Source organism: Macrosteles quadrilineatus, unplaced genomic scaffold, assembly GCF_028750875.1.
Source record: "Macrosteles quadrilineatus isolate MER2022 unplaced genomic scaffold, UCM_ALF_1.0 Scaffold_6__1_contigs__length_79288215, whole genome shotgun sequence".
Lineage (NCBI taxonomy): Eukaryota > Metazoa > Arthropoda > Insecta > Hemiptera > Cicadellidae > Macrosteles > Macrosteles quadrilineatus.
In genome coordinates this window covers 59,516,558-59,543,288 of record NW_026542599.1, presented here as the reverse complement: position 1 = coordinate 59,543,288, position 26,731 = coordinate 59,516,558, and the positions used below count along the sequence as shown (strand labels likewise).

General features: G+C 34.2%; 2 protein-coding genes across 6 annotated transcripts in view; both read left to right on the top strand.

Annotated features, from left to right (window-relative positions):
- Window positions 1–11,789, top strand: part of LOC128996243 (facilitated trehalose transporter Tret1-like) — a 69,291-nt gene extending 57,502 nt beyond the window's left edge. For 2 of the 5 annotated variants that reach the window (XM_054421413.1, XM_054421414.1), the window contains 2 exons: window positions 4,012–4,095; window positions 10,345–11,789. In XM_054421413.1, coding sequence (XP_054277388.1) covers window positions 4,032–4,095; window positions 10,345–11,696 — 1,416 coding nt within the window. In that variant the 5' untranslated portion in view covers window positions 4,012–4,031 and the 3' untranslated portion in view covers window positions 11,697–11,789. Of the gene's footprint in view, window positions 1–1,761; window positions 1,827–1,919; window positions 2,015–2,873; window positions 2,980–4,011; window positions 4,096–10,344 lie in introns of those variants that run through there. The other 3 variants (XM_054421415.1, XM_054421416.1, XM_054421412.1) reach the window with 3 other exon arrangements.
- Window positions 11,790–16,593: 4,804 nt separating this feature from the next.
- Window positions 16,594–26,278, top strand: LOC128997551 (facilitated trehalose transporter Tret1-2 homolog). The gene is made up of 4 exons (XM_054423191.1): window positions 16,594–16,610; window positions 17,389–17,464; window positions 22,007–23,005; window positions 26,109–26,278. Exons 2-4 carry the CDS (start codon window positions 17,398–17,400, stop codon window positions 26,276–26,278), a joined length of 1,236 nt encoding a protein of 411 aa, XP_054279166.1. The 5' UTR covers window positions 16,594–16,610; window positions 17,389–17,397.
- The last annotated feature ends 453 nt before the right edge of the window (window positions 26,279–26,731 follow it).

Below are 26,731 nucleotides of genomic sequence, written 5' to 3'. Positions count from 1 at the left end.
TAAAGAATCGGTTATCCTTTGTACTATATGTGTTTCATTAGTTGTCGTACATTATTTTAATTTAGTTATAAGCACTTCATATACAATAAGACAATTAAACGTTACGGTACTTAAATTATAAATAGTCAAAGGCAAGACAACGTCTGCCGGGTTCAGCTAGTATATATATATATATATATTTATATATGTGTCCGTTAGCACGATAACTCGAGCAAAAATGATCCGATTTTGATGAAATTTGGTATAAATGTGTAAACCTACATTTATTCAAACTAGTTTGCGAACCAGTATACATAAGATTTTGCAATTTTTTTCCAAACCATTTTGTAGAGCTAAAAAAAAAACAAATAATTTATTATTGTGAAGAATTGTTATATGTCAAACGGTTACGGAAAAAATCCCAAAAAAGTCTAAATTTTAAAATACCATGTTGTTCTTATGGAGACTAAATTAACTGGTGTAGCTTGCTTGTCTATGGTCATATTTTGATTAAATTTTGATATTTTGTTTACTTCATACTAAGCTATCAATATTTCAATAAAAAAACCCCCTATTTCCACCACTGTAGCAGCAAACCTAAGTACTCATCAAAATTAATGATATGGAAGTAAATCTGACAATTTTTAAGGAATAATTTTGTGGAATTCCAGCAGAGTAGATGGAAATTCGCTTAGTCTGCAGGGTTGCTGCAATGGGGGTATTATTTTTGTTTTCACCAACTTTTTACTTTGCTTAAAGTTGGTTCATATGAAAAGTCGGTACATTTGAATGAGAACTGTCTAGCACACCAGTTCAATTGAAATAAGGGTTTTCTTCCCAAGTTGGTTATAATGTAAGTATGTGAATGGATTGTCTAATACATAGTTTTGAATGGTTTTGTATCTATAGCCAAGGGCAATCGAAAAACACCTGAATGTATTGAATTTGAACAGCCTTGACTAATATTCAATTACAGATGAAAATCTGCTTGTTTGCTAGATGGTGTCAAATGTAGTTATGTTTCATCCTGTACATGTTTCAAAGCAACAAACTTTCAAATGTTTATAATTTTTTTAAATACTCAAGCTGTATATTTTATACTTAATATACTTAATAAAGTATTTAATATATATATATATACAATAGAAATAAACATTAAATGTTTAGTTTTGCCGCTATTTACACATTCTTCTATACACTGAGCTATCAAAACCGATGACATTCATAGGCATACTGAGTATATAAGTGTTTGTAAACACCTGACAACATCGCTAGATGTGATTTATTGTGAATAGTATGAATTATTAATGCTGCTGAAAATGAGCTTGAATAAGCTTTAAACATGTACAGAATTAAACGAAACTACATTTGCGAACGTTAGTCGATTTTTATCTACTGTATGTTGTTTTAACTATTTCAATCTTTTTTTTTTAAAGATTAACCAGGTACATCAATTCCTGAGACGGTTATGGCTGATATCAGTCAGTCACAAAGCTACACAGATTAACTCACTTCATTACTCTCACCATGCTTTCATATTCATATTCAGCTTATAATACAAACCAAATTTGGTGTCCCTTTTAAAAAATAATCCAATTTTTAAACCAAAGATTATTTAATTTGAAAATGTCACAAAAGCATATAATATGCATGATGTCCTAATAGCAGGCATATGCAAATTCAAGCTTAGGTGATTAAACTTTTAAGAGCTTTTAATGCTGTACTTGTGATAAAAGATAACAACAGCTGGTATACAGCTTTATCAGGAGTCGATTGACAAGCCACCATCTTGTAGTATGAAGTGAACACATTTTAATGTGAATGTAGTGCAGGTATTTTTGATAAAGGTAACATATGGTGAACTTAGTGTTTACATTCTTGTTGACTTTATTTTTGTTTACTAGCTTAACCTAATTGTTAGTTTAAACAAAGTGTTTTCAATTTAAAATTTAGAAACTGTAATGATAGTTTAAACAAGGACTGCTCTAAGTTAAGGAAAACACTTGCTCTGTTAATTTATATTTCTTGTTTCGAGGTATTAACTTTGTTATGGTAGTGTAATGTTTATTTTTGCTTTGTCAAGTCATGCTTTTTAGAATATAGTTTTGCAGGTCTTCACCAAAATCTTTGTTTACGTATAAGATTTTCAATTGTTTAACTTCATAAAAAGCCGCTTCCTGTTTGAATGGATTGACACAGTTATATTTAGTAAAGAAATAACCGATGGACAATTTTTTAACCCATCCGATGAAATGGTTGTTAAAAAATTAAGTTTGATGGAGGAAAATGGATCGGTAAAAAATTACCACATATTTTGTTAACTCTTGTCCTTTTTTCACATACTACAAATAGGAATACTTTATAAAGTTAGAATTTCCTACATACCAAATTCCATTGAAATTAGACATCTGGTGGTGTCTATAGCTTTGTAAAAATCCATACCACCGTTTGTAGTCAACAAAAAAACCGTTTGTGTTTTGGGATCGCCAATCAATAACAGTCCAAAACACTATCAGTAAAACTTTATATAAAAGGTAATAATTGAATACCAACAATCACACAAGACAAGCAAGGTTTTGGTATTGTCAGACACACAAGACTGTAGGGGAATTAATCCTCCAACTTCTTCACCCTTCGTAAACTGAGGCAAATATTTTGACGTTGATCAAACTTACTCAAAACACCTTTTGGTAAACATTCATTGTTATGCATACTTACTAATTAAATCTAACTGATGATTTTCACTGTCATCAGATAATACATCTTAAAGCCTTGTACAACTTTGATCTAATTAGAGAACAAATGTTTGGGAACAGCTGTTCATGGCCTTGAATGCCTTGATTACTGGCAGTTGATGAACCCATTGTTGGCTCACTAATTGTTCTAAGAAACCATGATGCAGCATAAGAAATGTGTTAGTGTTTACTCAAAGCACATATGTGTTTGGTGCGTTCTAGGATCTTGCGTTCGTTAAGGAAGGTTCGGTAGTCATGGAACTTGGTATGTTATCTAATTGTTTATTTTAAACAACATTTTGTTTGGAGGTTTTGCCAACATGCTTGAAATTGAGCAATCAAAATTTGGGGTATTTGTGCTGTACTTGGATCCGATTAAGGGTCTGTTGCTATAAATAGGTATATGCAATGATACATTTAGTTATTTATTATGTATTTCAGTAAAAAGAATATGGCTGATTAAGGTTTTGCAGATTAGTTCAGCTGGTTATCTTAAGAACTGAAAGTTCAGGATCAGTACTACTAATATAAAAAGTTAATAGAAATCTCTGAAGAAGTTCTATATTAGGACAAAATTTCAGCTTTTGTGTTACTTTTTTGTGTATTTATAAAACCCTTAGTTCTTCTTGACGAATCCTCTCCAACTCAATCAAGATGGGGATAATAACAACACTAGCTGACTCGCATGTTGCCGTTTATGCATAGTTTCATTCTTTCTAAAAATCATGAGAATGCTGGACAGACCTCAAGGTGGACTTAACGCATTGAAATATTTTTGGTACGGAACCTTCACTCATAAATAATCATCATCACCTTTTGCGAATTTTGCTAAGAGACCAAGTCAAAATTTGTAACTCAACTTCTTATTCTAGTTACGTTAGGTATATACATTAAATATAAGATCAGACCAAACACAACGTGACCTAGCCCTTCTAATTAGTTCGATGGAGTTGCACCCAAACCTATTCTCAATCCTGATCGACATCCTTGAGTGAAATTTTTGGATACAGCAAAAACCTCCCCTAACATGCAATAATCTCCAAAAAAATTGTATTATACAAAGAACCACCCTAAAAAGAAATATGCCGACCAATGACAAATCCATAGCCAAAAGTCATTCCTAGTTCAATTTGACTGTTTGTAGATCATTCGGCAGAATCCCTTCACTCATGTTTATCCTAAATAAATTTTAGGTACCTTCCTGGAAATAACGTGTATTTCTTACAGATCTACAAAGTGATATTTGAAAAGCTCAGAACCTATTTTTAGTATTTTACGTTGAGTAATATTTTTTCAGATAGTCCACATCAAGACGTAATGGGACCACTCGGAGGATCATGGGGTGGAGGAGTTTTCAACCAATACAGAGCTGCTCTCTCAGGTAATAAATTTTTTGGAAAAAAATATAAATAAAAAAGTTCACTTAACCCTTTGAGTGCTATGCAAAGATATATCAGCGTTTACTAAAATCTCTAAGGGATATAGAGAGAAAGGTAATTTTAATAAAAAGTAGCAAAACGGCCATTGGTGACCTGCATGTTTATAGGATAAACTAACAACCACTTAGCTAAAAAAATGAAATGAAATGAAATGAAATAATATTTTATTTCCCATAAATTATTTACAGACAAGTAAAAACACAACACAACAAACAAACAACAAAACAAGTAAAGTAAAGTAGTAAGGAAAAGATTCGCCCAATCCGATGATTCGAGGTGTATGTCTAAACCAAGGATTATGAACACATCACTATGCCCCAGTGGTTGTTGTATATGGCTACAAACACACAGGTCACCAATTATTTGCCACACAGGACGGGAATCGAACCCGAGCAAACGAATGCCACTGGCCAATTGACACACGCCCTAGCCTCCTCGGCTATCTGTGCTTGGAGACTGATGAGTCAAAACCCGGTATTAAAGCTGACGCCAACTAGCAGCACTAGTTAGTCACGGACTATTTAGATGATATTTTTCAGTTTAACGATAACAGTGATCATAAATTGTGTTACCGAGGCTTTGCTGCAAAAACTATTTTTCCTAAAATGGCTATGTTATAGCCAATAGACAATAGACAATAGACCTTATCAAACTAAATCAAGGTCAAATTCAATATTACATTGACAACTAGATGTCTTTTGATTTTTTGAGATTTTTGTTTCAAACAATGCCATCAGATCATTACAATTTATAAGAAAACTTGGAAATTTACAACAAAAACAAAGTTTTATTTAATGTTTACTACAAATACCCAGACTTTTCTTTGTTATACAGGGTGAGTTTCTACTGACCGTGTTAACTTCGCCAGTGGGTTCTACTCACTAAAAGGAACAAAAAAGTTCCTATAAACCCATGTCCGATTTTCGACCGTTTGGCTGTTTTGGGGGATTTTGTGTTTTTCTTATTTTATTAGACTTTGCTCCACAATTTATGTAATAAAAACTTAACCAATTACTTTAGAGAGTTATAGTTAAAATCATTGGAAAGAACATTAAATTTGCTATAAATCAAAGGTTTCATTCAACAATTATACCATTACATAGTCCACGTTATATCCAAAATAAAGTAAAAATGTCATTAAATTAATTAATTACGATAACTTTCATGAGCCTCCTTTGATACATAAACCTGCATTTATGCAATGTTGAAATGCATAAAAAACTTGGCATTTTAATAATCTTTCAAATGATATGCTATTCGATACTATTATTGATATAAACCAGTGAGAAATTACTAATAAACTACAATAAAACACGGTTTACAGATTTTGTTTTTGTACAGTTTTACTGTTAATAATAATTACTGTATTCATCATGTTGGCATAATCTTGATTGGTAAAAGGCTCCATATTTTAATAAATGTTGGAAAACTCTTAATTGACTTGGAAATATAAAGTTAAAACAGCAAATTACTCAACAAGGTATGTTCAAGCAGCTGAGTTATCTAGCTATAGATGACAAATCAATAAAAGCTGACTTAATCAAGCACAAGGTAAAACTAATTACACAGCATTTAAGAATCAAACACACTACATCTTTGAAAATGTGAAAAACCTTGAGTTTATACATTTTATTAATTCAGATAATTTTAATAAATATTTAAAAGTTAAAATAATGTACAAATTTTATCAGATAGTTCAATAAAATACATCATGGAGTATACAGTAATTATTATTAACAGTAAAACTGTGCAAAAACAAAATCTGTGAACCGTGTTTTATTGTAGTTTATTAGTAATTTCTCACTGGTTTATATCAATAATAGTATCGAATAGCATATCATTTGAAAGATTATTAAAATGCCAAGTTTTTTATGCATTTCAACATTGCATAAATGCAGGTTTATGTATCAAAGGAGGCCCATGAAAATTATCATAATTAATTAATTTAATGACATTTTTACTTTATTTTGGTTATAACGTGGACTATGTAATGGTATAATTGTTGAATGAAACCTTTGATTTATAGCAAATTTAATGTTCTTTCCAATGATTTTAACTATAACTCTCTAAAGTAATTGGTTAAGTTTTTATTACATAAATTGTGGAGCAAAGTCTAATAAAATAAGAAAAACACAAAATCCCCCAAAACAGCCAAACGGTCGAAAATCGGACATGGGTTTATAGGAACTTTTTTGTTCCTTTTAGTGAGTAGAACCCACTGGCAAAGTTAACACGGTCAGTAGAAACTCACCCTGTATATTTGTTATTGTCTTGTTATTAAAAATTAGCCTTATTAATAAAATAGTGACAACAATACAGTTAAAATTCAAAAAAATTAATGGAATTAAAATGCAAACAAAAAAACTTACGAAATACAAATTATTGCCCTAGTTCTGAAAGGGTTAAAGGACAAAAAACTTATTTGAAAATTATTACGGAAATGTTTTCCTTGAAATTACTGACTAGGAAACAGTGAGGTTGATGCAGTTTGTCTTCAATTAAAAAATTTCTAGTCACTAACCCAGTTGCCATTTTTGGTTAGTCTAATGATGAAGAGTGCTTTATTGTATAGCAAGTGAATGTTTATAACATTCATCTCTAGAAGGTTTATAGTCATAGTCAAGAATCAGTATTCATAAGTATACATGGTTGTAGCCTACTTTAATTGTGTCAAATCCATTAAAAACTAATGCTTAAGAGTAGACAAAGCCATTTTTAATTCATCTATAGAGTATAAGGACAGTTCCATCAATTACTCCATGAGGCGTTTTTAAAAATATTGTGTTTTTGTTCTGTTTTGATTTTCAAAGGAATAAATTTGTAAATTTCATGTCCTGCATTGACAGTCTTTTTTAAGAGCTCTAATTTATGATTTCCAATTAGGGTACAGAGTTATTTTTGTTATGTGTATTGTAGTTATGATTGTTTTCTTTAATTGGTGGGTTAGAATTTTTTTTACAAACATACAGTCAAGAACATATAAACCATAAACAGTGAGGATTCTTAAAAGTTTAAAGTGTTTTTATGCAGAATCATCATTGCTCATTTTTAACATATAGCTCTGATAGATTTCTTCCTTATCGTGAAAATTTAGTCCAGATTTGATTTTGAGGTAGACAACATATGCCAGGATATACACATATGCCGTAAGATGTATGGGATTGAATATGGGGAAAAAAATAATTTAAAAAACTTCAATACTGCATAGTTTAGACAAGACAAGTACTGTAGCTACAAAGTCAGTATACGCTTAAGTTATAAGTTATCATCATCATTATCATCACTTTAGAATGGTATCAAAGTGTATATTTTAATCTGACTTGATGCAGATGAGTGTAGAATAAAGTGGGACGATACAGAGTGGTGTTACCAGTGGTGCACACAGGGGGGCATTTGGGGGCCCCAAAGGACCTACAGGGGCCGAGGGTCAGCTGTATACGTACATTTTCACTAATTTTAAAAATAGCATACACTTTAAACCTATTGTTACAACAGAACTTAAGACAGAATTAAATACAGCAAGGAGCAGACGTTTTGTAACGAGTATTTTTAGGTATTATATTATAATTTGGTTAGTCAAGGTTTTACTATACATAAATAATATTAGCAGGCTTTGTTCACATTCCATATTTGATAAATTTCAAATATAAGTATTGACTGTAGATTTTCAATTATACTGTTTTATAGCAAATTTTACTTTAATCCTTTTAGGCAAGCTAACATGTTTCTTTAAAACAATTTTCACCTTAAGAGCATCGCAGGGAAAATCTACGCACACTGTTAGAAAGATGTGCAGAAACCCTTTATAAATTAAAATAGACTAAAAAATAAGCAAAAAAATGAATTTAAAATATAAAAAAATAACATTGCCTTATGGGTTGTCGTGCTGGTGACAAAATAACAACAAAATATAAATGAAAATCAAAACAAATTGAAGATACAGCATGGGGTGAAAATAGAGAAGTTACTTATTTTTGTTTGAGTTTTCGACCACTGTAGGACCTCTAGTATAATTTATTACAAAAGAGTTCAAGACTGATTCTCACTTTCCGTCATTGAAGCCTGAATAAAAAATGGATTATTGTAAAGCTATACCAAAAGTGAAATGGGATTTCTAAAGCCAAATGATTAAATGCTTGATGGTCTAATCGTTGTATGATTTGTTAATACAATCTTTATATCTAAACTTAAAAAATACTGGTATAAGGAAAAGTAACATACCTAAAAGTGATAAATATGTTGTACTGACCTCAGACCTCCCACTGTATCATTTGATCATACTTGTGTAAATATTACGTCTGAAATCGTGAGCCACCTGCTGTTAATGACATTCATTTACAGATTTAGTAGTCACAACCATATGTTAACTTTTACCAGTGATTCTTTAAAAAAATTTTAATTGTTGCCCTCCAAAAACTTATTTTTAAAACTGATTTATAATTAAATCAACGGATAATTTCTTAAGGCTTACATTAAAAGTTTTTAATTCTTGAGGTTGAAATTTTTATGAATGAATAGTTCTTCTAGCTTACCTAAGAAAATCAAGGGTCCAGGGGATAATAGAAACACAATAAAAGAACGCAAGACATGACACTGATATTTCATCCCTATATAGAATTGCTTTGAGAGCAGGTTGAAATGGAACAAAATCATTCTAGTTTGTTTCTTTGCTATGTCTTGATCCTTAGCATTTCGACAAATGGCTTGTACCGTAGTCTCTTGCTTGAGCTTGCTGAGCATAATAGTTTCCTTGCGTAATCAATCTCACTATAATCCCGCTAATAATCCTCAACAATCTGGCTCAATAAATAAATCTGAAATGTTTTATTGAGATTGTCAAGATTTTACAATCTTTTATTTATTTACCGTCGTTATTGCCACAGTATGGATGTAAAAATAAGTGTTGGTGCTGTTTACTGACTGTTTGTCACCCATAATATCATGAATAGTTTGGTATTGGTTAATATAGCAGTATATATTATATATCGATATTGGTACCTCCTATAGTAAGGACAGGCTAAAGGCAAGGTGATGGAATGTCACCTATACAGTTTAACATAGTCTTAGGAGAGGCCCTCAAACAAGTAAGGCAACCCAATATAGGCTTGGAAATGGGAGTAAAAATAAACATATAGCTTTTGCGGACGATGTAGTCATCCTGTCAAAAATTAGAAATTAACTAGAGGAGCTAACCAGACTGTTTATACAAAAAACAGAGAAAATTGCCTATATATTAATGATGAGAAGACGAAATACATGCACTTCACGAGACAGCCAAATGAAATGAGGGCAAATTAAATTATTATAGATTGACATAATTTAGAAGTTGTTGAACAATTTAAATATCCAGGGGTAATTATATCAAGCAGCAATAGTGAAGAAATGGAAATAATTTATAGGATTGCTCAGGCCAATAAATGTATGTACACTTGTAAGAAATTGTTGACTTTAAATATTCTCTCGCATAGAACAAAAGATGTATCATAGTATAATTCGACCAGTATTAACATATGGAGCTGAAACTTGGATTTTAAACAAAAAAGAAGAAAACAAAATGATTGTTTTAGAAAACAAAATTTTAAGATTGATATAATGGCACAACACAAGAAAATGGAGAATTGAGAAAAAGACATAATTGCGAGATAAGGAATATGTATAATGATTATGATGTAGTAGCACACGTGAAAGCAAAGAGAATAAGTTAGACAGGACATGCACTACGGAGAGAACAAGGTTCACTATTAGAAAGCATAGGAAAGCCAGAAGGGAAACGACCATTAGGAATGCCCAGGAAGAGATGGTGGGATAGTGTCTCCAAGGACATCAGAGAAGTGAATAAATATAGCAGGCATATAAAAGGGGCAGCAGTGGGAGAGGCAGAAGATAGAGAAGGATGGAGAACAGTTGTTGGTGCGGCCAACTCCCTCCTTGGGGCATAAATGGCCATTGTGAGTGGTGAGTAAGTGAGTGAGTGAGTGGTACCTCCTGATACTGGTGAATATTGGTATTCATATGTATCAAGATTTTTGGGGAAACACAGTAAAACGTTTCCAGTTTCTATTTTCTCTGTCTCAGAGGAAACATAGTCTGTAGGCTCCCAGTAAGTTTAAATTCCAGTTTCTCTAATCCTAGGCATCAATCACTGAGAAGATATATTTTACTGTAAATCACCAACGATTGTTGTGTTCCAGGGTCGATGGCATACACTCTCATGGGAGCCGCCACTGCTTGGCCGTCACCTGTACTCATCAAGATGGCCAATCACGAGACCCCGTTGATCCTGGACGTGAACCAGATATCCTGGATGATCTCCATGATGTTCCTCGGACATGTAACCAGTCCGATCCCCACAGGATACTTGATGGATATTTTCGGACGAAAGAAAACTTGCATTTGCTTATCCATTCTTCCGTTCATTTCGTGGCTACTGATCTTATATGCGGACACGCCCGCTCACCTCTACATAGCGAGGTTCGCCGCAGGACTTTGGATCGGAGTGACGACAACAATTATGCCAATTTATGTGAGTGAAATTGCCGGGCCAAAATTGCGGAGTTCGTTAACAACTATTAACAACCTTCTGTTAAACTTTGGAGTGTTGTTTGTGTATGTGATAGGACCCTATGTGTCTTACGACTGGTTGGCGATCGCATGCATTTTTCTAACACTTTTTTACTTTTGTCTTTTTCTGCAAATGCCTGAGTCTCCTTATTACTACATGAAACACAATCAAAAGGAGAAGGCGTTTCAAGTTTTGTGCTGGTTGCGACAAGGGGAGCCAAAGCAGAGTATTGAGAGTGAAATTAAAAGGGTAGAAGTTGCATTGGATGAACAAAAAGAACAGAAGGGAACCCTTGGTGATATATTATATGACAAAGCCAACAGGAAGGCGTTTATAATAGCGATTACCTATGCAATCTTAAAAAGATCTTCAGGTTCAGGAGTGTTACAAGCTTATGCTTCAATAACTCTGCCAAAAGTGACTTTCGGTGTGCTAGATCCTGACTCGTGTGTGATCATCATTGGAGTCATCGGCCTTTTGTCTTCCATCGCCTCAACAGGACTCATGGTCAAGTACCATCGACGTACACTGCTGACCATCTCCTGTGGTGGTTGTGCTATTGCCTCTGCTGTCGTCATGGTGTGGTTCTACTACAACAACAATTACTCTACGCTAAACTCAAAATACAGTGACATTGTCTTTCTATCGTTCGCTCTCTATTACTCTGTGTTCAACTTTGGACTCGGGCCCATCGGAACTAGTATCAAGGGAGAAATATTCTCTCCGAACGTAAAGGCTTTATCCTCTTCGTTGACAACTTTAGTTGTAGCCCTCTCAGGGTTTCTAATCAATAAATACTACTTGCTGATAGCACATAGTGTGGGAATGTATATGAATTTCTTTATATTCACTTTGTCTTGTGTTTTGGCCATTTTGTTCTCATGGACTTACGTTCCAGACACGCACAATAGAACTTTGGAGGAGATACGGGAGATTTTGAAATACGGGAAGAAATTCAGATTGTACTCAAATGGTAGATAGTATTATATGAAATAGAAAGTTTAGCGCTTATGTAATTGATAAGGGTTTTAAGAAAGGAATTTAAAATTTTTGTTACCTTGTTGCAAATAAAAGTCTGTACAGTTGCTTATCTTGTCTCTTCACTAATCTGATAGTCAAATTAAACCTCAAAATGTGCATCATACATTATTAAGAGGAAAGTTTATTTGTGTTCAATTATTGCTCAGCATCATTGTAAAAACCAACAATAAAAAAACATATTACGTTTTAATCTACTAGTATTAGGGTGAGGCCAGACTTGGGGCAGTAGCAGAAAGAGCTTTTGTCTCTAAACTGTTGCTATCAGCTGATCAAATGCACAGCTGCAGCAGCAACAGGACTTTTTTATTCTGGTATAGACACTGGCAGATTCAAACCCAATGGCTCAGTGAGAGTTCTGGGTTAGTTCTTAATCTGTGTCTCACTCTGTCTCAGGTAATCAGCCAAGCTCGCCTTGTCTCTTTAATACTACTTTTCCCACAGTGCCATTACTTTACCGGTATCACAGACAGTTTCTCATACAAGTCCATCCAATTGATGTCAAGTAGCAAGTGCAAAAAGTAATAACACAAATAACTGTCAATGTGTAAGCATGATTTATGATAAAGTAACCACTTCTTGTCTTCATCTCAGGAACTAAAGATAAAGAACTTGATCCAACTAGCAGTGAAACAGTGGCATTGCAATTTATCCTATCTAGTAGGAAGAGAAATAATTAAAACAATTTGATAACAGTCAAGTGGTTTTACATAATCAAGGTTAGAGTTAGAACAATGAAAAATATGAAAAGTATAAGAGTATCTTTTATGCGAATAAAATCAATAAAATATTATTATTATTTGGTAACTATAAGGTATCAGACTAATTCGAGAAAAAGAATTGGCAAACAATTCTGAATCTTGTGTACAAGACACAGAATAAAACCTGAACATCTTCACAAGTTGGGTTTGATTCTTAACTTAGCTAAGTCAAAAGATATAAGACTACATTCATAAAAACTGTAAAAGTAAGATTTTAGGAACAGTTAACAAAATTATTTTTGTTTTTCTTAGCTAAGAAACCAATTGGGTTTCTAAAGAAAAGTTGTAAAGCTGGAAAATGGATTTTCTAGCAACCAGTTTTGATACTTAAAAAAACTCATATTATAAAATTTGTTTATTAGTATGACTAACTAAATAACTTCTTGATCAACTGTACGACTAACTGTATAGATTTTCAATGGAATAACTACAACTGTCATTACCTATATGAAAAATTAAAAGAATTGAATAAGCAGGTTATAACTGGACTAAATCTATAAAATAATATTTGTACGAGTACATTGCTTTAGAACTATTAGTTAGGTACTTACTGTTTAAGTCCTTGTTTCATAAAACAAAACAAAAAACTGAGGCACTATTTTTGGAATTATTGAAACAAGCTATGTGGTATTCATGTCAATAATAAACAATTATTATTATGTACTGTGAAACATTTAGTAAATTCGGTGTTTACATAAACACCAATCCATATCTAGTTTATCACCATGAACAGAAGATGGTTTTTGTTTACTTCTTTTGGTTGTTTGTTTACCTTTCTTAACTACCATTACCTTGAATAATACAAGTAGAGAATGATTGTTTTTACATTGAAACAAATCCTTCAAACTCTTGATATATACAGTGTTTAGTTATTTACAGAATCATCATTAAAATGTAGAAGTTTCCCTAGTTCTATGAGGGGAAAATAATGATTGGTTGAACATTTTTTCAATTACATCTTTATAATGCAACATTTTAAAGTAATTACTAAGCGGAGTGAGCAAAGCTCTTATACTACACTCCTGCTTTTGTTTTACAAATACCATAGCTTCCTCTAATTCAAGGCCGCGGCGAGACAAAAGTCGAAACACTGCTGTCCCATCAAACCGAAACAGCTGTTGCACTAATTTATAATGGACAGTGTAGAAAATGTTTATGTTTACACTTTTGTTATTTCTGTTATTACCATGGCAATAGGGATGACAATGCGATGTTGCCACACACCAACGCCACTGCCTTGTGTTAGAGGAGGCTATTTAAATACTGCTCTTGAAGGGTTAAAGTGATCCGCACTAAATTTACTTTACACAAAAACTGACTTTGGGAAGGTATGAATCTGAAATGGTACAAATGGAAATCAGACTTAAGGGCTTTTTTCTACGTCAATTTGAATGTTTAGAAATTTAACATGAGCCTTATAAGTTAACAATAACATGATAAACAAAAGAGTCGCAACATATCATCTAAGTCAACAGATCATCTAAACTAGCACATAGGCCTAATTCAGAACAAAAGGGAAGAACAGGATTGTTATCGCCGAGCATAATTTACTACAAAATTTAAAACCAATTAGGATCGCCGAAATTAGGCTAATACACCATTAACTTAAGATACTCCAAAAATAGCTATTCCATTTATGTGAACCAAATATACCATTGACTTTGGATACTACAATTAGACATCACATTGACATGAACTAAATGTACCATTGACTTTGTATACTGCAAGTAGACATCACATTGACGTGAACTAAATGTATTATTGACTTTGTATCCTGCAAGTCCCATTCCCATAAAACTGAGCCGACCTCTCGCACCGCCCCCAGACGAGATACTAGTGGAAGCATGCCCCCCATAGTGACAGTGCGAGTGGTCGTCCTACATCCCTAACTAAAACTAAAAGGCCGTGGGTGAATTTCTAAAACAAAACAACATTGGAAACAATAGCCTATGATCTCAAAAATTCAACAAACAATAAAATAACAAGTGTTACCCCCATTCAAAGAATTCCAATTTTTTTTTAAAGCATGAGACTTTATTTACCCTTCTGTACTTACAAACTAGTAACTGAAGAATTAACATTTAAATAAATTAACAGATAAATAATAATATAACAAATGACTAGAAAAGAAATACCCAAATATATTTACAAAAATGATTTCAATGATAAAGAAGAAAAAAAAATACAAATTGCAAGATCTGGTGATTGGTGAGCGAATTTAATAAATTTGTCTTTAGCCTTTTGTTATGTAGGCCTAATCAACCAAAAGAGTAAAAAATGTTTTAACTACATTCATAAATACACAGCATTAATAAAGGATTGTATTGCATAGATTTAGCAATGTATGTAAAGAAATTAATGGACTTTAATGTGATAATTTGCATATTACATAATAAAAGATTTAATTTTAAAATACTAGCTACTTGGGATGTATAAAAAAATAAAATGAAAGCTCAATAGAGCAATGGGGGAATCGCGGCACCATCTTCAAATTGAATGCTTCGAATTTTTCGTCTAGTTCCCCGTAGCCTAAGCGAAACTGCTCGAATGATGGAAAGCTGGCTTTGGATCCTCAACCATCCGATAATTTGGGAGTATGGTTTTCTCCATTTTACAGCCAGGGCTTCGCTTGTTCTCCTCTGAAACGCTTCATATTCTTTGAGGGGGAGTCTAATTTATGGGGCGGTAGTACATTGGTAGTGGGCAATTTCACACTTGCAGTAGGCGGTGGTGGTAGATGGCGGAGGGCGGCATGCTGTCTGGAGAGCGAGGCAGTATACAGCCTGTAGAGGGAGGAGGTAGAGTGTCTCCCTGGGCGACCCTCTCCGAGGACAGGAACAAGTGAAGCCTCCCATTCGGGACCTCATCTGACGTTTGGCGAACTTATTCCATGTTACTGAAGACAACACAACGAACATAAACAAATATACTACACGATGGTGGAAGATACATTTCAAACAAATAACAACACACACAAAGTCTTGACAGGAACAGATGACAATCACTCGCCTTCTGACAACACATGTTTCAGAACAGCGGACGTTGACTCTGGGTCAACAGGTCTGCTGCAAAACGACCCAAATCCAAACCAATTCCGGTGACGATATACTACAAAAATACTGAGGCGTGACATCCCGTGGAGTGTGAGGAGATGTCACGGCTCAAAATAGATGTAGCATTGACATTGGATTAATATGGTTGCTCCGCTCAAAATTGCAAGCAAAAAACTGCATTGAATTTAATTTTTAGCATTCCCGATTATCTCTTTTCTCTGGGATGTAGTTGGGAAAATATCAATGTATGTAATCAATCTTTTGGAAAATCAACACCCTCTTTACCATATTTCTATGTATTTAAAACTATGTATGACCTATGCCCCACTGCAGAGGCTAGTAATGCTATGAAATATATTTACTTACTAGTCAACCCCTAGTTCCCCTCGCATAGGAAACAAATATGTAAAGGCAAACATATGCCGTTAAAGTGTTCATGGGAACAATTCTTCAATAACATCAGGAGTACCCAATTCTCAAATCATAAAGAATAAGAATCCGTTATTGTTATTAGACACAGACATGTAAAAAACAATGCAATATCAAAGCCAGGACGAGCAACCATACAAAGAAATGCTTAGAACATACCACAATTAGAGATCACAGTGTTGTCAAATAAACATGAAATCGAAAGTTACTGAATATCTCTAGCACCAAATTGGAAAAATTCTTTAATAGAAAAAACAGGGTTCCCTTTAAAACAAAACAATTATTTCCCAACACTAAAACAAAAGATTCGCTAACATTTAAAAACTACTTCAGCAAAAGTCACCGAGGAATTTCTCAAAGTGAATAACTTTACCTTGACTTGGATAAGTGTATGACACACCATACGCTGTTTTTTTAACGGGAACCAGGTAACTTTAAGTGGTAAACAAAGATTTTACGTAATAAATAGTTTAAAGTGGTTTTTCACATGTGACGTAGTCGTGAGAATTGGATCAATATCATGGATCACTTGAGTACTATGATAACAGGAGCGTTTGATCCTAAGTAGCCAGTGATACATTGACTGTGATACAAGACTATCTCCAACAATAAAGGTGAGTTAAAACTGTACTCCATACCTTGCATACCTGAAATTTAATGGTGGAAGAGGACTTCTCATCCTAAAATATCTGAAGCAATTTTGACTTTTGAGTATGTTAATTTATTTGGGCTCAAAGCCAGTCTTGGGTAGTGCGGGGCCCAGTACAAACATTCAGAGCGGGACCCTTTACTACAAAAAAAAGTATTAAATAATACTGTCTAACAATATCCTCAATGTATAATATTAGTAGGTATTTATACTCTCGTTGTTTATTTTTTTCATTATTGACATAAAATTTAAGGACATTTTACAAATTTCTTGTATTTTATGCACCAAGCGCAAACCAGAGGTAAAGGGCTAAGTGCGGGCCGCACCTTTTGCACATGCCTAAAGGCCAGGTCTCTCTGGACTGAATGTTTTGTTCTTATTTAAAGGTATAGAAAAAACTTCGCCAAATACTTCAAACATATTATCAATGGGTAATGCACCTCATTCGTGTTCAGACTACTTGGCCAAGTTTTTTGTATAAATGTCGTTTTCGTGTGTGTTTGTGTTTTTGAGTCCCAGAAGATAATTAATGCTGATGACCTCATACAACAATGAGAATAGTGTTTAACGTCCATAACCTCAAGATATGCTCTTAGCAGTACGAAACAGCTGAAGTTATTTCTAACAACATAAGAATTAATTGACAAAACAGGTAATCTAAACCTTTTTAATCTAGCTATATCTTGATCCAGAGGCTAACCAATCATGAAATGTTTCTGATTTCTTTCATTTTTGTCTTACAGACTGTAAAAATGGTGTATATAAAGACAGGAAGTTTAAAAGAAGGGATGATCAACCAGTATATGGCAGCTATATCTGGTAAGAACAATTATATTATTCTGTGTTTTGATATTCTAGAGTTTTTATCAAATTTGAAAAGACTGAAGACCTTTGATACCGTACTTTGATACCGTACTTTTGTAGTTCTAAAACAAATGTTTAATTGATCTAGTAATTTTTTACGTGCGTAGTTTATGACGCATCATACAACTTTTCACAGCTGTGTTGACACAGCTTCTGCTTTACAAAAGTTAACAGCTCTTTAACAAATAAGAAAATTTTGTTATTGCATAGTTTGTTGTAAAAAAGGGTTGTTTTATGGTTATACTTAGTAGGTATACAGGGTGAATTTTAAATGAGTTCCCCCCCTACTTTTTTCTACATTTCTTAAGATATCATCTCCGGACCACGACAGATCATTGTTGAGTAGTAAGTACTTTATTTTGACTGGGTATACATTTTTGGCCGCCATCTTGGATCCGCCATATTGGATACAAAGTTTTTTTTTCAAATGTAAAGGTAGGGTTGTGACCCATCATTTCAAACTAGAATTTTACGCTGATTACAATGCCGCAATGAGTTTTTAAAAATCTTGATCCGTTCTAAAGTTATGAGGACTTATTATAACTTTATTTTTAGCCAATTTTAACATTGTGCATTAAAAAAATAAGACCATAATCTGAAAATAGTGCTAGATAAAGATAAGTATACACCACCATTCATTGTCGACATATTTTCACTTGGTTATGACAGATGTAGTTTTTTCAGCCGCCATCTTGGATCCGCCATTTTGAAATGTGATCAATTAATTTAAATATGAAGGTGGTGTTGTGACCCATCATTTTGAACTACTTTTTTATACTGGACTTAATGCCGCAATCCGTTTTTGGTTATCAAGCTTTCTTGATGAAATATTAAAATACTCTTATTTAAAATTTCAATATTTCAAAATCAAAAGATGCAAATGAAAAACGAATTGCGGCGTTGAGTTCAGCATAAAAAGTAGCTCAAAATGATGGGTCACAACACCACCTTCATATTTAAATTAATTGATCACATTTCAAAATGGCGGATCCAAGATGGCGGCTGAAAAAACGACATCCGTCATAACCAAGTAAAAATATGTCAACAATGAATGGTGGTGTATGAGTGAAAATTTAAAAACGTACGTTTTCATGTCCCTGGCCTTTTTCTTCGTAGATACTGGATTTGTAGTTTATTATTATGTGTTTTAATATTTTTTGGGACGGGGGCAACATGTTACACACATTTATTTGGTTTTAAATAGGTTCTAGGTATTTTTTTCGTATTTTTAAAGTCTCGAAATTCACGACCATGACGTGTCCCTAGGGTACATTTTCCAACTTTCACGCTGTTTTTAGACTAATTATTCATGCCGAAATATATAAAGCCATATTTTTATGTCATCAATGGTTATTAAACTTACAAAAAAGGAGCATATTATAATTTTATTGTCATTAAAAACTGACTACCATGACAAAATAAGTCTGTCCCTCGATTTGGCGTCACGACCATTTGGGAAAAATTTTCAACTTTGGAGCACGACAGTGGCAAGCCTGGCGTCGATGGAGTCAGTTGGTTTTAGAGACTAGTTCGGGGTGTATGTCAGGATTGTAGTGCCAGTCGTTTCTAGTTGAAATGAGGAATTACAAGATTAATAAAGGAAAGATTGTGTTTTTTGTAATATGTCCATGACCGTACGTAGTCATTCGATGAAGTAGACATGGTGTTAATTTTTGTTTATAAGATATTTCAATTGCTATATTAACCTAGAAGTTCACTTTGTATCCTCGAACATGAGGTGCAGGGCTACCGCCAGAATAGAGCCAAATAACACGTAACTTCACGACCAAAGTTTCACGACCATCGCGGGTTTTTTCACGACCAATCCAGCCTTATGGATTATAGTGTGTTTGGTCGTGACAATAACTTTAATATAATTGTAAATTGAACAGTTTAGTTCAATTGAAACACATATTTTTATTATAACTAACAGGATAATTGAAGGATTGTTTAGAAAGATTTAGATTATTCCAGACAATTCACGACCGTACCGCTTGTACATTTGACGCCTGACCATCACGTTTATGATTTCTATCATAAAAATTTCAAAAATTAAAATATCGTCATATTTTAATGTTTTATAAACAAAAGAAGCACACCTCTATACAAACATAACGATTTTTCGGGTCTCAGGTAAGTTTTTTCGGAGTTATACAAACTTAAAAAGATTTTATTGGCTTTTTTTCAGTTTTTTGAGTTTTTTTATTTTTTTCTAGAAAGACCAAATATACCAAAAGCTCAGTGACCTTTTTATTGTATAATGGTCATAAAAGTAAATAAGTTTATAGCAAAACATAGTTATAAAAATAATATTAACTATTTTTAATATTCATTTAAACGTCCGTTATGGTCGTGACAGGATTTTGTGTTTTTCCACTAAAGATGCTCTTTTAAAAAGAAACTACCAAAGATATTGCGTTACCATGGACATTTTATGAAACTTCAAATGTTAATGAAATAAAAATAATAATAAAAGTTTTGAAAAAAGGGGAAAAGAATTTGCAAAGTGCTTTTCCTGAAAACGTACGTTTTTAAATTTTCACTCGTATACTTATCTTTATCTAGCACTATTATGAGATTATGGTCTTTTTTTTTAATGCACAATGTTAAAATTGGCTAAAAATAAAGTTATAAAATGTCCTCATAACTTTAGAACGAATCAAGATTTTAAAAAACTAATTGCGACATTGTAATCAGCATAAAATTTTAGTTTGAAATGATGGGTCACAACCCTACCTTTACATTTGAAAAAAAAACTTTGTATCCAATATGGCGGATCCAAGATGGCGGCCAAAAATGTATACCCAGTCAAAATGAAGTACTTCACTACTCAACATTGATCTGACGTGGTCCGGAGATGATATCTTAAGAAGTGTGGAAAAAAGTAGGGGGGGAACTCATTTAAAATTCACCCTGTATAATTACTGCCATTGATTTTTGATAATGCAAGTTGATTGATGTTTTATTGCATAAGAAAATTGGAGACCTGTTTTAGTTCACAAAATAAATAGAGCTTCCATATATAGGGTGTTTCGAAACTCCATGGGAATGTTTCTTAGGTCAAAACAATCAAAACTGTAATATAAACATATGCCCTAGCGCTTTGCTTTTTACATAACTTCCCAAAACTTTGGAACTATACTTGAGGTACCAACTTCAAACTTGGTACTTTCAAAAAAATAGTTCCTATTAGTCATCATATACATACCAAGTTTGAATGGTACCTCAAGTAGTTGCAAAGTTATGGGATTATGTAAAAAAACTCACACACTGATAGACGGAAAACGAATCGAGATAGGGCATATGTTTATAGTGCATTTTTAGTTTGTTTTGACCTAAGAAACATGCCCACAGAGTTTTGGGAGATAGTTTTGAAACACGGCTGTATATTTATTTACAAATTTAAATTTTACATAACTTTTTTGAAGCAAGTTGTGAAGTGCAGGCCTATATTAATAACAATTTATTAATGTATCATCTAGGTACGCCTAATCAGTGCCGGATTTAGGGTACTTGCGGTCCTAGGCCAAATTACTAAACTTCAAAATAAATCGTAAACATCTCCCATGAGCCGCAATCACGGGGACATCATCACTGTCACCCGCGGCCGTGGCGAAGTCTTGTTACATAATCTCCCGTGGACTGCGATAATGAGGACATCATCATTGTCACCCGCGGCCGTGGCGAAATCGTGAACATCCCCCTCGGGAAGCCATCACGGGGACATCATCATTGACACCCCCAGCCTCTGCAAAATCGCGAAAATCTCCGGCAGGCCGCAATTACGGTAACATTATCATCAACACCTGCGACCGTGGTGAAATCTCGAACATCTCCCACGGGCTGCAATCACGGTAACATTATCATCGACACCCGCAACCGTGGTAAAATATTGAACATCTCACACGGGCCGCAATCATGGGGACATCATCGACACTCGCGACAGTGGCTGAATTTTGAACGTCTCCCGCGGACTGCGATCATGAGGACACATCACCGTCACCCGCGGCTGCGGCTAAACCGTATGTGTCCCGCGAGCCGCAATCACGGGGACGTCATCACCGTCACCCACGGCCGCGGCGAAATCGTGAAAATCTTCCTCGGTCCACAATCACGGAGACATCATTATAGTGACCTGCACTCGTGGCAAACTGATAATTTAAAAAAAATATTTTTTTATCTAAAAAGTTTTTTCAATCCTCTGCGGCCCCTTTTTGCTTGCGGCCCTAGGCCGCGGCCTAATCGGCCTAGTAGTAAATCCGGCACTGGCCTTTAAAGATCAAATAAATCATCAGTGGAAGTGTATTGAAAGCAGCATGCAAATTTAAGTGTAATTTCTTCAATCTAAATTCAATTAATACAATTAAACAGAATATAGTCATTTCTTCTTAGTTATAATACTCTTAAGTCAGAGTTGGGATAAAGATAGCCATTCATAGTAAATCTCTGTGACTACGGCCTGTACATTGATACTAAAGCTAATGATTTTTATTTCAGGCTCATTGGCCTATGGAGTAGTTGGGGCATCCACAGGTTGGCCTTCTCCGGTTTTGATCGAGATGGATCAAGGTAAAACTCCTCTGAAACTCAACGTAACCCAGATCTCTTGGATGGTCTCTCTCATGTTCCTAGGACACATCTCAAGTCCAATACCAGCTGGTTACCTCATGCGCTACTTCGGTCGTAAGAAGGTCTGCCTCTACTTATCCGTCTTTCCACTCCTCTCGTGGCTTTTGATCTACTATGCTTACCATGTGACATACTTATACATTGCGAGATACCTAGCGGGTCTCTGGATTGGAATAACATCAACTATAATGCCAATTTACGTCGGTGAAATCTCAAGCACCGGACTGCGAAGTTCTTTAACGACTGTAAACAATCTCATGACAAACTTTGGGATATTATTTGCTTACGTTGTGGGTCCCTATGTCAACTATTTTTTGTTTGCTGTGATCTGTGAGATAATGACTGTTGTTTATATTTGTTCGTTTATAATGATGCCGGAATCTCCTCATTTCTATTTGCAGACTGGTCAAAGAAAAGAAGCGCTCATTGCTCTGAGCTGGCTTCGTAAAGGAGAAACCGAAGAAAATATTGAGAAAGAGATAAAAAGTATTGAACAAGGGATTGAGAAACAGAAGCTACAAAAAGGATCACTGAGAGATATATTTTGTCACAAAGCCAACCGTAAAGGTTTTGCATTGTCTGTTACATACGCCATTTTCAAAAGACTCTCAGGGTCTGGAGTAATGCAAGCTTACTTGTCAATTACTTTACCTCCTGTAAGTGTGGGAGTTTTAAACGCTAACAACAGTGTGATTATAATTGGACTCACAAGTCTCATCTCTTCCATATTCTCCGCAGGTTTGGCAGTCAAATATCGCCGTCGTATATTGCTTACTATATCATGTGGTGGATGTTCAATCGCTACATCACTCGTAGCCTTATGGTTTTACTTGGACGAGTTTACCACCATTGACGTGTCACATTACAGTGATGTTATTTTCTGGTCCATTTTTTTTTACTACTGTGTTTTCAACATCGGTTTAGGGCCGATTGGAACCAGTATAAAAGGAGAGGTGTTACCCAGTAGTATAAGAGCTTTATCTTCTTCACTTGTCACTTTTTCTGTAGCTATTACGGCATTTTTTCTAAACAAATACTACTTATTAGTTGCAGAATCATTTGGTATGTATGTTAATTATTTAGTGTTTAGTTTGGCGTGTGCCGCCACTGTTATTTACACTTGGACGTACGCTCCAGAAACTCATAACAAATCAATGGAGGAAATACAAGAAATTTTAGGAAGGAAGAAAGTACAAAAGAATTACACTATAACAGTCTGATAAATACAAGGAAAGAACAAAGTTTAACAGTTTTTTATGTAAATCAAATTTCACTGTATAAGATTGTGTGTACAGGTTTGTTGTGTTACATAACATGTTAAAACAAAACAAAAAAGTATGTAAGTTTACCTTAGTTTAAAGTAGTGTGATATGAAGCCCAATGTACAGTTCACCACGTGTGTGGTATAGCGTCTCGTTTTCCCCTTCCAGGAACTGATGAGAACCTCTTTAGAGAAGGAGTGGGGCGCGTGACGTCACTCTGCTCTTTAGGGAACACCATTACCGTAACGAGACGATATGATTTCATCGGTGTTCATGGCGTAGTTGATAGCGTCTTGGACTCGTGATCTAGAGGTCCCCAGTTTGAATCCCGCCGGCGACACTATATTTTTGTCCAAGGTTTTGCTTAGATTGTGAATACTTCTTAACTGTACATCTTTTGTTAGAATTTGAGGCATTTATAATTTTATTTATGAACAGAACTATTTTTTTTTAATTAGCCGCAACCCCTAGGTCTAGCCTGAAGTAATGTGAAAAACAATCCCAGGCTCATGCCTAGCGTCCTTAGGAAAAAAAAAGAAGGTCCCTAGAGGCCAAAAACATCATCCGTTCAAATTCATGTATATATTTATATATGTGTCCGTTAGCGCGATAACTCGAGCAAAAATCATCCGATTTTGATGAAATTCGGTACAAACGTGTAAATCTACGTTTATTCAAACGATTTCGCGAACCAGCATGATCGGACCTTGGGAACGGGGGTTTATGGGGGGTTTTATGGGGTAAAAATTGGTTTTTTCCCATTTTTGACCCTGAAAACTTAAAATTTATCAATTTCTATCCAAACCATTTTGTAGAGGTTAAAAAACAAATAATTTAGTATATTGAAGCGTTATGTAATCTTTGTTATTTGTTTATATCTATTATAGTTTCAAGTAACAGATGAATGACATATAATTGATTTTAATAGGGGATTAGGGGTAGAAAACTTTTTTTTTCAAAAAATGTTTTTGACAAAAGTTATGCATTTTTTACCGTAGAATCCGATTCTGTGATCAAAATTGGTAGTTTACATTTAAAAAAGTCAACTTCCGGTATGAAAAAGCCACTTTCAGTCTGATTTTGGATTTAGAATTATCACTGTTTGGTTGACCGTGCCCAATTTATCTAGTTCTGTATTATTTGTTGTTTGTAAGAAAAGGTCCCCCCTTGTTTTTAAAGGGGTGTACAGGTTGTTTTGGACACCCGGTATATATGTGTCCGACTGTCCATTACCATGATAACTCAAGCAAAAATGATCCGATTTTGATGAAATTTGGTACCAACGTGTAAACCTATGTTAATTCGAACAAGTTCTCGAACAAGCATGATCGGACCATGGGAAAGGGATTTATGGGGAATTTAAAAGGTAAAAATTGGTTTTTCTTGTTTTTCAGCCTCAAAACATAAGATTTCCCAATTTCTCTATAGACCATTTTGAAGACCTTAAAAAAACAAATAATTCAATTTAGTATATTGAAGTGTTTTTGTACTGGTTACGGATAAAATGCAAAAGATTGTTAATTTAAAATTCCTATATTATATTCTTATGAAGAAAAAGTAAACTGTTGTAGTTTGCTTGTTTTATGTATATACTTAGATCAAACTTGGCAAATTTATTTATTTTATCCTAAGCTATTAAGTTTTACTAAAAAAACACACTTTATTACCCTCCCTATAGCAGCAAACCTAGGTACTCGTTAAAACTAATGTTATTGAAATAAATTTAATTGAAAATCAAATCAAGTACAGTAAATGGAAATTCACCTAGTCTGCAGGCTTGCTGCTGTGGGAGTATTATTATGTTATTATGTTTAGTATTTTTTTTTTACAAAAATAGCAAAATGAATGAAACACATTAGCGGTACATAAAAAAATATCTGTATAAGATTATCAGTAGACCTACCTATTTTAAGTTTGTACAGCTTTTGTATGAATTTAGTTATGTGTAGAAAGTATTTTGTATATAAAGTATTTATTTTTTTGTATCAAGGGTGAGTAAACAATGGCTTTTATAAATATTTAATTTTTTATGTACCTGTTGTATATGTTATATGTAGGCCTATCTTGAATTAGGCTTGTATCATAGAGTTAAACCATAGAGAAAACAATATAACCATTGGTAAAAAGTATACATATTGTTGGTACATATATTCATTCCAAGCGTAATATACATTTTGTATAAATTAAACCAGTAAGATATATTTTGTTTGATTTATACCTAACTTTATGCAAGTACCATGTGTAGTGTTACTTTGATAAACAAAACTACTTGGTTATTTTTAGAATGAAGATTAAGTTATTTTTCCTACAGTCACGCACCCGACTAAGTGGGCTTTCTTGCACAGATTATGAATGAATGAATGAATTATTTCTTTATTCCAACAAAGTATATACAGAAAATGTACACAAATATTTAAAGGAAAAAAAACATAAGTGAATTTAAGAATAAAATAAAATTAACCTTTGCATTACATCTATGTTTAAAAAAAAGCATACATGTTTAAAAAGCATACTTTATAGTACAGAAAGCCTTAATTACTTTGGCGCACAACAGCATTCCTACCAAACAACACAAAACCGTTAACTGTCTGTTCAATAAACTTGATATTAGTACCTACATTGCTTTAGCGAATCCGCGAATCTTTATAAATTAATACGCCACACAAAATTTGTGGACTGAACTTCTCAACCGAAAGTTCATTCCTAAGCCGGCCGCCCGTTAATGGACCGGTGGTTCATTTCTGTAACGATTTTGACCATCCGTGTGAAGTCGTCTTCAGAAGATATGTCAGAGGACATTTTCACATCATCAGCGAAGAGTAGAGGAGTTCCTCTGAAGTGCCACGTACTAGTGGTGGTTCCAGAGAGGGGGCCATAGGGACAATGACCCCCCCCCCCCGAGAATCAGGCTTTTTTATTCTTTTATTCAAGCTTTAATTTGAAAAATTGCCTTTAACATTGCCGCGCGCATGTTTCCCGCCATCCTATGCCTTCGTCCACAGCCACCTCTAATACATCAATGATAATACATCTAATGTATTAGAGGTGGCTGTGGACGAAGGCATAGGATGGCGGGAAACATGCACGCGGCAATGTTAAAGACAATTTTTCAATATCATGTATTAGAGGTGGCTGTGCTTCGTCACGTTATAGTCCTCGCCACCCTAAGTTGAGGCAGCCAAAGGCCGCACTAGATATACGCCGTGCGGCCTTGGGCTGCCTCAACTTAGGGTGGCGAGGACAATAGTGCGTCAGTCTCAGTCATACAGTACCTCCTACTACCTACTATAGTGGGTGGCTCAGTAATAAAAATGTCTTATTGCATTATGGT